This window comes from Prionailurus viverrinus, chromosome D1 (genome assembly GCF_022837055.1).
Source record: "Prionailurus viverrinus isolate Anna chromosome D1, UM_Priviv_1.0, whole genome shotgun sequence".
NCBI classification, from domain to species: Eukaryota; Metazoa; Chordata; class Mammalia; order Carnivora; family Felidae; genus Prionailurus; species Prionailurus viverrinus.
In genome coordinates this window covers 16,911,543-16,922,996 of record NC_062570.1, presented here as the reverse complement: position 1 = coordinate 16,922,996, position 11,454 = coordinate 16,911,543, and the positions used below count along the sequence as shown (strand labels likewise).

General features: G+C 63.5%; 1 protein-coding gene across 3 annotated transcripts; it reads left to right on the top strand.

Moving 5' to 3' along the window:
* Nucleotides 1-3,531: 3,531 nt before the first annotated feature.
* Nucleotides 3,532-11,144, top strand: MCAM (melanoma cell adhesion molecule). 3 transcript variants are annotated; one of them, XM_047876814.1, is made up of 16 exons: nucleotides 3,575-3,656; nucleotides 5,423-5,547; nucleotides 5,637-5,844; nucleotides 5,931-6,001; nucleotides 6,079-6,166; nucleotides 7,086-7,265; nucleotides 7,389-7,510; nucleotides 7,595-7,757; nucleotides 7,851-7,969; nucleotides 8,050-8,191; nucleotides 8,360-8,481; nucleotides 8,579-8,720; nucleotides 8,802-8,873; nucleotides 9,049-9,196; nucleotides 9,518-9,635; nucleotides 10,108-11,144. In XM_047876814.1, the coding sequence occupies exons 1-16, from the start codon at nucleotides 3,590-3,592 to the stop codon at nucleotides 10,135-10,137; spliced, it is 1,917 nt and encodes a 638-aa protein (XP_047732770.1). In that variant the 5' UTR covers nucleotides 3,575-3,589; the 3' UTR covers nucleotides 10,138-11,144. The 3 variants fall into 3 exon arrangements, with proteins under 3 accessions (XP_047732772.1, XP_047732769.1, XP_047732770.1); XM_047876816.1 differs by lacking the exon at nucleotides 9,518-9,635 and having other exon boundaries at nucleotides 3,532-3,656; XM_047876813.1 differs by having other exon boundaries at nucleotides 3,532-3,656; nucleotides 8,579-8,873.
* Nucleotides 11,145-11,454: the final 310 nt, after the last annotated feature.

Here is an 11,454-nt window from a genome sequence, read left to right as displayed (position 1 = left end):
GGAAAGCCAGGCTGTGGGAATCCCACCCGCAGCCCCCTCCCCAGGATGGACCACCACCGGATGCCAGAGACCCCAGCTCCCCCACAGGGGGCTTTGTGAGAGTGGAACCCTCCCCCCCTTCCAAGCCCCAGCCTAGGCCGACCCGGAGTTCAGTAGGCCAGCTGTGACGAGGAGTCCCCTCCCCCGCCCTCCGCTTGCCCTGCCGGCTCCAACATAATTCTTGCCATTGTGCCACTCACCCCCGCCCCGCTCCCCTTCTCTAGACCCCTGTACAATGGGGCCTTTGCCGCCTCCAGCACTCAGGGTGGAGATGAACTCACTCAAGGTTTTCCAAGTTTAAAAATAGCCCCTCCCATCCCCCACGCCCAAGTCACCCTCCTCTTCCCCTGCCTTTCTGGGGGCACACCTCAATCCAAGCTGCACCTCCTTCCTCCTGCCCTGGGTCAGGTGCAAAGGACATGTGAGACTGCGTCCGGCCAGGATAGGGGCTGCTTCCCCCCATTCAACCTCTTCCCCCACATCTTCCAACCCAGCCCCCCAGTATCCGGTTTCCTGGCCTGATGATGTCTTCAGCAACTACCGCCCCCCACCCTCTTCCCACCCTATTTTCCACTCCCTCAATGCGGTCTCCTCCCAACTCAGACCCCCATTCTGGAAAAATTCCCCTCCCTTCCCCTCCAAACACTCAAACTGGACCCTATTCTCTGGCCAGGCCAGGGGGTTCCCCAGCCTCCATAATTGCCAAGATTGCTGGGCTGCCCCCCCTCCACCCCCAGTTCCTTCCTCATTGCAGCTGCAAACTTGTCTTTATCAGCTTCCTTCCTCCGCCCAGCCCGCCCTTCTCCTATCTTCCTCCCAGTCAAGCCCCTCAGCTAGAGGGTTGGGTGGAAGGGCCACCGTGCCCACTGTGCTGAGAGAGGACTCCTAGGTTAGAATCCTGCCCCGGTGGCCCCTTGGGCCAGGCCCATCCCTGTCTTTTTATCTCCCCATCCGCTACACTGCGGCCGGGGCCTCACTCTTCTCCACTTTAACTTATCCTGAAACGAAAGCCCCACCCACCCGGGAGACCCGACCATGGCCACCACCCCACCCAGCCTCAGTTTCTCTGCCTGTGGTCAGACCCATGCCAGGGAGACACGAAGAGGACATTCTACACGGCGGGACCCCTCATCTCCGAGTCGCCTGGGCCTATCATGGGGGTGGAGGAAAGCAGCCTTCCTACCCCTTCCTTCTGGAGAGAAATAGACAAAGAATTCGGACTCTGGTCCTGGGCTTCTTTTTGTCTTGGCCTACATTCGAGTAAAGCTGCTTCCAACACAGCCCAGGTGTCTCTGCCCGTGGCCACCGCCTCCTTGATCCCTCTCCAGCTGGGTCACAGTCCTCTCTTGCTGAAAGTTCTTCCTCTGCTGCCTTCTCTCTTCCCTGCCATTACTGCAGCCCCACTTTCTGGCATCTTCGAGGAGCCGGAGGGCTGATACTCTCCACCTTCTGTTCTCTCTACCCTGTTCTCCTGCCTTTCACTGCCCTTTCTTCTTGTTTCCGTGCCCCTTTGCATCCTCTCCAAGGTTCTGATCTCTCTTTGGTTTGGAATCTCAAAGTGCCCCCATCATGAGCCCATCCCAAAGCTGCCTGCCCCCTGACCTCTACCACCCACTCCCTGGCAGCCCAGGTCGCCCCCAGGCTGCCGGCTTCCTTAAAGGACAGCCTTTGCGCATGTTTGGTGGAGCCACACTGGGAAAGGATGTCACCCTGGGCTCTAACCTCATTTCCCCTTCGACGCTGAGGCAGCTCCTCTACCCCCACCTGGCTGCACTCTGCTCAGGGCGGAAGAAGAATTCTGAACTGACTGTCCTTGGTGGCTAGCTGGCTTTGTTTTCAGGCGGAGAGGAGAATGATTAGTTAATGGTGTTAAGTGAAGGGAAGGGAGTGGGGGCGGGGAAGCGGAGCTCCCTGCCCAGCTCTGGCTTGTGGGGTGGGGGAGGCAAACAGCATCCTTCAGCCATTCCTGCTCCTTCCCCCGTAGCCGAACAAACTCATCCATTCCACTCTGGGCCCCGGGGCCAGTCCATACATTCACTCCTGGGGGATGCGGAGCCACGGTCCTCCGGTCCTCCGCTTGGCCTCTCCCCCTAGGCTCCAGGCCCCATGCCCCTGCCCTGGCCGGCTTGGCATTGCATCTGGCTGGAGACTGATGAAGGGAGAGGAGGGGTCAGCAAGGTTCCAAAAAACCGAGGCTCATGTGGTTTGCCAGTCATCTCTGCGTCATCAAAATACCAGCCCAGAGCATTCTCTCAAGTCACCTGCCCATCTCTAGCGTTTGCTGCCTCACGCTGCTCCTCCCCCAGCCCGCTGAGAGGCTGCTCTGCCAGGCGACCGGCCTCCACCCCAAATCCAGACCTCTATTTGACCCTCTCCCTGGAGTCCCAGCAGATGTGATGCTGGGGTCTCTAAGAGGCAGGAGCCCATCCCACTCCCCAGAGCCGGAGTTCAAGGGGCCAGAAGACCTGGGTGTGGGAAGAGGGGGAGCTTGCTGTGTGGAGGGCTGCCTGCGATCAGACCTGATTCCCCCTCCACGCTTCCACCCCCAGCTGCGGAGCCAGTCCACAGGGGGCCTGGGGTTGTGCTGTTGGTGGTGGTGAAGGGCGGTGGGGAGGGGGGTGGGGAAAGCCCTGCTTCAGGGGGTCCTTTCAACCATCAGGACAGCAACAGGTTTTCAGAGGTCAACTGCAGACGTCGCACCCATGAACCCTTCCTTCTCCCTCTTTTCTTTATTCAGGAGAGGGGAAACTGAGCCCCAGCTGGGCTCATTGAGTGAAGAGGGCAAAAGCAGAATCTTCAAGGCCCGGACTCGGTTCCGTGTGAAAGCCTTGGGGCTGTGAATTCAGCCCCCCTCCCTCTTCCGCTCTTCAGACTTGCGGGGGCTTGGGTTCGAAGGGGGAGCCCACGGGGCACCGTCTCCACTCCTCAGTGCGGGTACCTCCGGGTCTGCGGGCCCCGGCCCGGGGCTCTTCCCTCAAAGCGACCAGCACTGCGAGGCTTGGGGGTGTGCGAGGCTTTGGGGGTAGTGTCAGGCCGGCGGCAGCCGCAGTGGTGCAATATTTCTGGGAAGCCGCCGCGGCCGGCCGGTTTCTCGGTGGCAGGGGTCCGGCGGGGTGGAGGAGGAGGAGGCGGGCAGAGGCGCCTGCACGGGAGGCCCCCAGCGGGGCGCCGGAGGACCTGGTCTGCTGCTCCTCCGCCCGGCCGTCCCGGTAGGGGCCGAGCGGGGCCGAGCGCCGCCGGTTCTGAGCCGGCGTGACTCGGGGCGTCCGGGCCGACCTCCCGTAGCCGCCGCCTCGGCCAGTCAGCCCGGCCTCGAGACACCTGTCACTGCCCCCTCGCCGGACCCGAGCCGGCAAGGGGGCTGGGCGCCGGGCCCGGCCTAGCCGGGCGCGCGGCTCCGCGCAGCTCCGGGCCCGCCCCCGTGGAGCGGCGGCGGGGGCGGGGGGCTGCGCGGGGCGGGGCGGGCCGGGCCCCCTCCCCCGCCCCCCTGACGTCAGCCCCCGGCCGCCGCCGGCTGGCTCACTAGGCGCTCGCCCTCCGGCCGGGAAGCATGGGGCCGTCCGGGCTTGTCTGCGCCCTCCTGCTCGCCGCCTGCTGCTGCTGTCGCCGCGCCGCGGGTGAGTGGCTTCGCAGGGGGCCCGCGCCCCCGAGCGGCCCGGGCCAGGGGTCTTTGGCGGAGCGCGCCCGGGGAGCGGAGCCGGCGGCGCGGCGCCGGTCGGGGCTTTGCGCCCGGGCGTGCGCTCCTCCTTCCCGGCGCCTTGCGCGCGTGCAACTCTTCTTCGCGGCCAGTTTGCAGCCTCGATCCTAGAGTATCCCGGGGAGGAGGACGCAGGGAGGAGGCTGCTGCCCGGAGCCGGAGGGGGTGGAGCCGAGCCTCTCGGGGGAGCTGGGGAGAGCTTTGCCTCAGGTGCCCACTCTGGGGGCCCGCGGCTGGAGCGGCGGCGGGAGGCGCCGCTGGAGCGCATCCCCAAATCCCGGATCCTGCGCCCGCCTGTTGCTGGAAAAGGCGGCTTGCTTAGCGGGAGGGGGCGCGCCGACGCCTCCTCTCCGGCCTGGGCTCCGAGCCAGGCTGGAGGTGAGCGAGCGGGGGAGGGACGGCGGCTCCCGCCCGAGCAAGGGCGTTGGCAGGGGCTGGGGGGCGGCGTGGGTCGCCTCGCGCCTGTCCGGGTGAGGGGATCACAGGTGGCAGAAGCGAGGGCTCGAGGGTGCCCAGGGTGGAAGCGCCCAGAATTGTTACGCCTCCCGGAGTGGGACCACGTTCAGGTGGGAAGAGCGCCCCTGCACCTCGGAGTTTTTCTCTGGAACTGCCTGGGAGCCGGGCGCTCCCGGGTCCACGCTGCCCTTGTATGGCCTGCAGCGGTGTCGCGTGTTTCTCTTGGCTCCCTTTCCCGGGTCCCAGCCGCTGTCCGGCTGGGGAAGGGGAGGGCTAGGCAATACCCAGCTCGCTGGCCTCATGCCCGGTGCCTACAGTGTCCCTGGGGTACCCCAGGCTGCTGCCTCCCAGGCTGACTGTGTTTCTGGGGAAAGGGCTAAATTGGGCTCCACAGCTGCAGCCAATCTAGCCCCACCCTGCCCCGCTCCACTAGCTCTGGGGAAACGGAGTCAGGGACGAGAGCGAGGCCTCTGCTGTGGGCTGAAGACCGCTCCATCTGCCCTCCTTGTCCGGGCGCCAGCCCAAGGCAACAACCCAGGCATCCCTGAGGCCAGCCAGATGGTATTGAGTGACATCACCTCCTCACAGGGCAGGCAGCACGCTGGCACCACTGACGTCACTCTTGCTCACTGCCTGGCCCTCACCCTGACCCCTGGGGGACATTCTGACCCCTTCGTGCTCACAAGACTCCCAGGCTGGGGGTCCCCTGAGCGTGTGGGATGTCCACGGAGGTACCGCTTTGGGAGCCCGAGATGGGAGCTTCTGGCCGGGGGTGGCTCGCTGCGTCTTGTGGGAAATTTGGGGAGGGCTTTTTTGGGGGGCAGAGTAGTGAGGTCTTCCCCGCGGTGTGGGGACACAAAGGGGCCTGTGTGCCCCAGCCTGGCACATGCCTTGCATTCCCACACTCTGAGCTCACTGGGAGTGGAGGGGGCCTGGAAGGAAAGGGGCCTTCCTCTTGGCCCACCGCCTGGCTTGCCCCTCTGCCAGCCTCATCTGGAAGGTGCCTGGTGCTCAGGGTCTCCTCCTGCGATGACCAGAGACGGTCCCCCTCGACTCCCCTGAACTGGGGGAGAGGGCGGCCTGGGGCAGCCGGTAGAGAGGGGTTGAGGCTCAGGAGGGCAGGGCCCTCTCCCGGAAGAAAAGCTGCAGGGAGCGGGCTGGGAGGGGAGGCCACGGGGAGCAGCTGGAGCTGACACCACTGCTGGGGTGTCCCCCCCCCCCGCACCCCAGGTGTGCCTGGAGAGGCGGAGCCCCCCACCCCGGAGCCCCTGGAGGTGGAAGTTGGCGGGACAGCCCTTCTGAAGTGCGGCCCCTCCCACTCCCCGGGCAACTTCAGCCACGTGGACTGGTTTTCTGTGAGTGCGTGGAGAGGGTGGCAGGGTGGGAGGCTCTCCCCCTCCCGCAGCCCCAGGACCCTCCCCTCCCCTCCGTCACCCCTCCTCAGGTCCACAAGGAGAAGCCTACTCTCATCTTCCGCGTGCGCAAGGGCCAGGGCCAGAGCGAACCCGGCGAGTACCAGCACCGGCTCAGCCTCCTGGACAGAGGGACTACTCTGGCCCTGGCACACGTCACCCCCCACGACGAGCGCATCTTCCTGTGCCAGGGCAAGCGCCCTCAGTCCCAGGAGCACCGAATCCAGCTCCACGTCTACAGTCAGTGCCCCATCCGTGCCTCGCGGGCGGCGTGGGTCGCGGGAAGCGGTGTGGTCCCACATGCCCCTCCTCTCCGTCCCTTGTAGAAGCCCCGGAGGAGCCGACCATCCAGGTCAATCCCTTGGGCATTTCAGTCAACAGCGAGGAGCCCGAGGAGGTGAGCCACGCCAGGGTGGCCAGGCGGGGCCTGGCGGGGCCTGAGCGGCAGCGAGACTCACGGCCTGTCCCCCTCAGGTTGCTACCTGTGTGGGGAGAAATGGGTACCCCGTTCCTCAAGTCATCTGGTACAAGAATGGGCGGCCCCTGAAGGAGGAGAAGAAACGTGAGTGCAGCCCCATCAGCCCTTAAGGGCCCTGCTTACGGTGCCACCACCTTGCCTTTCGTCGGACCTTGGTTTTTTGAAGTACACAAGCGAGGCCTGAAAACGTTCTCGCGAGAATGTAAACGACCCAGGAGATCTAGAAGGAAAATTCCCTTCTTGCCCCATCCCGGAAAGTAATCTCTGCTGTCAGTTGAGTGTTCGTTCTTTCCGGCCAGTTTCTGGGTCCTTACACATACAGAGATACGTCTCGGCACGTGTAGGCTTTTGATTTTTTATTCTCTAAATCAGTGGTTCTCAAAGAGGGGTCATTTTGCTCCTCCCTCCGGGACGTTTAGCGCTGTCTGGAGGTATTTCTGGTTGTCGCCAAGGGAATGGTGGTGATGGCACCTGGGGGACGGTCGGCAGCCTACAGTGCACGGGGCAGCCCCACCCCACAAAGAAATCTCTGCGCCGACCCTTCGGCAGCACCGAGGTCGGGAAACCCCTGATCTCGGTGGTTCTGCGTGGTAGATCACTTTTCTTTTGACGGTGAGCCTTGGAAACCTTTGCAGCTTCGTCAGTGTAGCTCTACCGGATTATTTTGCTTAACCCCCCCCCCCCCCCCAGTGGGTATGGTGTAGTCAGGCTGGCCGTTCATTACCCCCGTGGGTGGGCGTCTGGAGTGTTTGCTGAGAGGCATCGGTCAGTCACTGTGGCATTCCTGGCACGCGCCCTGGAGTGCGCGCGCGTGCGCGCCCGCGAAGCAGGTGGATAACGAGCAGTAAAACTTCAGAGGTGAAGAGTCGCGGCTCCCGTGGTGCCTGGCCTCCTGCGGAGCCCGGGGTCCCTCCGGGAGCCCCCTCCGGCAGCCCCTGCGACCAGGGGGTGGGGGCGGAGGCGGGGCCGAGGCCGAGCCTCTCTCCCCTTCCTCCCTGCCCAGGGGTCCACATTCAGTCGTCCCAGATCGTCGAGTCGAGCGGTCTGTACACCCTGCAGAGCGTTCTAAAGGCCCAGCTGGTTAAGGAAGACAAAGACGCCCAGTTCTACTGCGAGCTCAACTACCGGCTGCCCAGCGGGAACCACATGAAGGAGTCCAGGGAAGTCGTCGTCCCGGTTTTCTGTGAGTCCCGATACGGCCCTGGGCTGGGGCGGGTGGAAAAGTCCGGCCGCTCCCCAGCGCAGGGACGGCTGGTGGGCTGACGGCCGCGGCCCCCATGCCCCCCGTGCCCCCCCTGTGCTATAGACCCGGCGGAGAAAGTGTGGCTGGAAGTGGAGCCCGTGGGCGTGCTGAAGGAAGGGGACCGCGTGGAAATCCGGTGTCTGGCTGACGGCAACCCCCCACCCCACTTCACCATCAGCAAGCAGGTGCGGAGGGCGCCCGCGCTGGGTGCACACGGGCTGCGAGAGCGGCTGGAGGCACACGCTGCTCACCCCCTCGCTCTCCCCCAGAACCCCAGCACCCAGGAGATGGAGGAGAAGGCGACCGAGGACAACGGGGTCCTGGTGTTGGAGTCCGCCCGGAAGGAGCACAGTGGGCTCTATCAGTGTCAGGGCCTGGACCTGGAAACCATGGCATCGCTGCCCAGCGAGCAACAGGAGCTGCTGGTGAACTGTGAGGGCCCCGGGGCCCCGGACGGCGGTGGGGGGAGCAGGCAGGGGGCAAGCGGGAATTTTGCCCAGGCTGACGCCCTTGCCGTGTCCCCAGATGTGTCTGATGTCCGGGTGAGCCCTGCGGCCCCGGAGAGTCGGGAGGGCGGCAGCCTCGTCCTGACCTGTGAGGCAGAGAGTAACCGAGCCCTGGAGTTCCGGTGGCTGAGAGAAAAGGTACTCAGGCGGGCCTGGGGCTGTGGGGCATGGGGGGCCGTGTGGCTGTGAGTGACCCACCGACCCCTCTCTCACCCCAGACAGGCCAGGTGCTGGAGAAGGGGCCCGTGCTCCGCTTACACAACCTGCAGCGAGACGCGGGGGGAGGCTACCGCTGCGTGGCCTCCGTGCCCAGCGTCCCGGGCCTGAACCGCACTCAGCTGGTCCGCGTGGCCATTTTTGGTGAGGCCCTCTGGGCAGAGACCGGGCGGCCCGGGAAGCTACCCCCGGCTGGGTGGTTTCGAGCTCTTCGAGGACGAAAGGCCACCGGCTGCCCCGGGATGCTCTGGCAGGGAGGGGGAGGCAGGCCAGCGGAGTTGGCCGCCACACCCGTCCCCCTCCCTCTCTAAGGGTCCCCGTGGATGACATCAAAGGAAAGGAAGATGTGGGTGAAAGAGAACACAGTGTTGAATCTGTCCTGTGAAGCGTCGGGACATCCCCGGCCCTCCATCTCCTGGAGCGTGGACGGCACGGTGAGCCTACCTCCTTTTCCCCTGCTCACGCACCCCTGCCCCAGGCTCTGCTGCGGGGACCGGGCCCGGCCCCTGAGCTCCGCCTCCTTCCTTACAGGCCCATGAACAAGACCAAGATCCGCAGAGCGTCCTGAGTGTCCTGAACGTCCTCGTGACCCCAGAGCTGTTGGAGACGGGTGCAGAGTGCGTGGCCTCCAACTTCCTGGGCAGAAACACCACCACCATTTTCCTGGAGCTGGGTACGGGCCTCGTCCGTCCTCGGTGTGGCGGGTGCGGGCTTGTGCTTTTCTTAACCCACCTTTCGATCCGTTTAACCACAGACTCAAACAGAACCACTGGCCTCAGCACCTCCACTGTCAGTCCTTACAGCAGAGCCAACAGCACCTCCACAGGTGAGCAGGCGGTCTGGGCTCGAGAACGGGGGGCGGGGGGGGGGGGCCGCGGGGCTGTGCCAGGGCACCCTTATCCTGCCCTGTCCCTGCCCGGGGAGCCCCGGGCTGGGTGGGGCAGTGGTGGAAGCGTGGCCACCTGGGGCCGGGAGTGACTAGGAACGTCTCTGTGGGACAGAGAAGAAGCTGCCGGAGCCTGAAAGCAAGGGCGTGGCCATTGTGGCCGTGACCGTGTGCGTCCTCGTCCTGGCCGTGCTGGGTGCCGTTCTCTATTTCTTCTACAAGAAGGGCAAGCTACCATGCGGGCGGTCGGGCAAACAGGAGATGTAAGCATGGTACCCCGCGCCCTCTATCCCCCCGTCGTGCTACCCAGCTTGTTGCCTCCGCGGGCACATTCCCTGCCTGCTCGAGTGCCCGCTCACCCCTTAGGAGCAGGAGGGGGACGCTGAGTGTGAGTGCTCCCTGCTCTCCTGCCCGCTGCATTCACCCACGCCTTCTCCCTTCCATTCACTGCGTGTTTCCCTTCCCCGAGCTGGCCCCACAGCACCTGCCTAAGAGCCCCATCACCCAGTCCAGTGTCTTTCCCAGCGACCTTCCCTTCCCTTGCCCCTGAGTTGCCAACTTCTTGCCTCCCTCCCTCCTCCCAGCACGCTGCCCCCGTCTCGTAAGAGCGAATTTGTAGTTGAAGTTAAGTCAGATAAGCTCCCAGAAGAGATGGGCCTCCTACAGGGCAGCACCGGTGACAAGAGGGCTCCAGGAGACCAGGTAGGAGGCAGTTCCTGCGGCCAGTGCCTGACGCCTCTCCAGGGATTGGGAGCCGCGGGGGCTAATGGCTCTCGTCCCCTGAACACTCACTCTCTCTCCCTTTCCTCCTCCTCTACTGGAGACTGGGAGCAGGCCCGTCTTGCCTTCCTAACACTAGTCCCAGGTTGGTAGGGCGAGGAGAGTGGCCAGGGGACCGTGGACAAGGGGCAGCTCCCCGGACTGACAGCACACACTCCGCCCTGTCACCGCCACCTTTCCCCGAACAGTGCCGTGGCTCAGGTCACCGAGCGCGGTGTGGCCAGTCCAGTTCGGAGCCTAGGCCCTCCTGCCCCGCCCCCTCCCACCGCTTCCCTCCACGCCTCGTCCATCAGCTTTGGCTTCGGTCCCTCATCCCTTCAGCGCTCCCACCCCAGACGCGCCAACGCGGTCCCCCCGCGCTCCCCTCACCTCTCTCCTCTTCACCTACTTCTAGGGAGAGAAATACATCGATCTGAGGCACTAGCCTGCTCATCACACTGAGTGCCCTTCCCGCCTGGAACACTTCCTGCTCCCTGCTCACCCTCTCCCAACACTCAGGATGATCGCCAAAGCCTCTAAAGCGGGGTAGGAGAAGGTCCCTACTCCAGCTGGCCTGCAGACCCCATTTCTGAGGGAAGGGCCGTCGGGAGAAGGTCCTCTTCAAGGACCGACCCACCGAGGTCTCGGTTGGGTGAGGCTCATCCCAGGGAGGGGCCTCCGTATCCCGGGAGTGGGAAGGAGTTTCTTGCAGACCGCGTTTTCTCTGTAGACATATTGTGGATGTATATACCTGTTTTCTACCAGCAGCCAAGTTAGGTAGTCTGTTTATCTGGAGCTGGTTTCTGCCCCAAAGGCTGGCGTCCTCATTCGGTCGTGTCACTGAGGTGAGGACACACTGAGCCCAGGCCCCTCTCTGCTGAAGTATGTTGCTCACACCGGTTCTGGAGAGTATGTACCCCAGCATTCATTACAAAGCAGCTGCCTGCCTGCCGCGGGAGGCCCTTTTGTGACCCACGTCTCTCTGGGAAGAAGCCAGGACTGGTGTTGTTCCTTAGATCTTGTTGTCCCTGCAGGGAGGAAGCTGGGCAGTTTTCCAGGGTTAGGCCATTGTGCCCAAACCCCCCGCGTTAATTTGGCTCCCATTGCCCTGTCAGGGGGTCACGTAAGACTGAAAGGTGGGGTTAGGGGACAGCCATGAGGTCCAGACTATCCTTTATGACGATTAAGACTATAACTCTATAAGCACCAAACTTCTATAAAGTGAGCTAATGGCCTTAGACCCTGGGAGAAGGGCCTTCCCTAGTGGGAGAATGGTACTTAGGGATGAGAGCTGGCCTGGCTGGAGCTTTGGGGTGTGAATGTGTATCTGTGTGCGCGCACCTGTATGTATATGTGGTTTCGTTAGGTTGTGTGTAAATTTGCAAATTTCCTCTATGTGTGTATATATATATATGTATATGTAAGAAAAATAAAGCTTAACTGTCCCAGAAATCTCACCCCGTTTTTTATTCATCATGGGCACCACAGCAGCCTGGGGTCTCCACAACTGGAATCGTACTGAACAGAACACACCACCCTTCACATTTAGGAGCGGGGACCAGAGGTTCCCTCTGCTTCTGAGCACACAGCTCCTGCTCCACCACAGAGGAGGAGCCCCCTGCTTCTCAGCAGCAAGGCCGCCTCGCCCTAAGGCAGCTCTCAGGGCCCGGCAGGCTGTTGGCAAGGAGGAGCTATCAACTTTTTCCTAGGCTTTCCGGCGGCTCGGACTTGCCTCGAGGTAGCAGCAGACTCCCCGCGATGA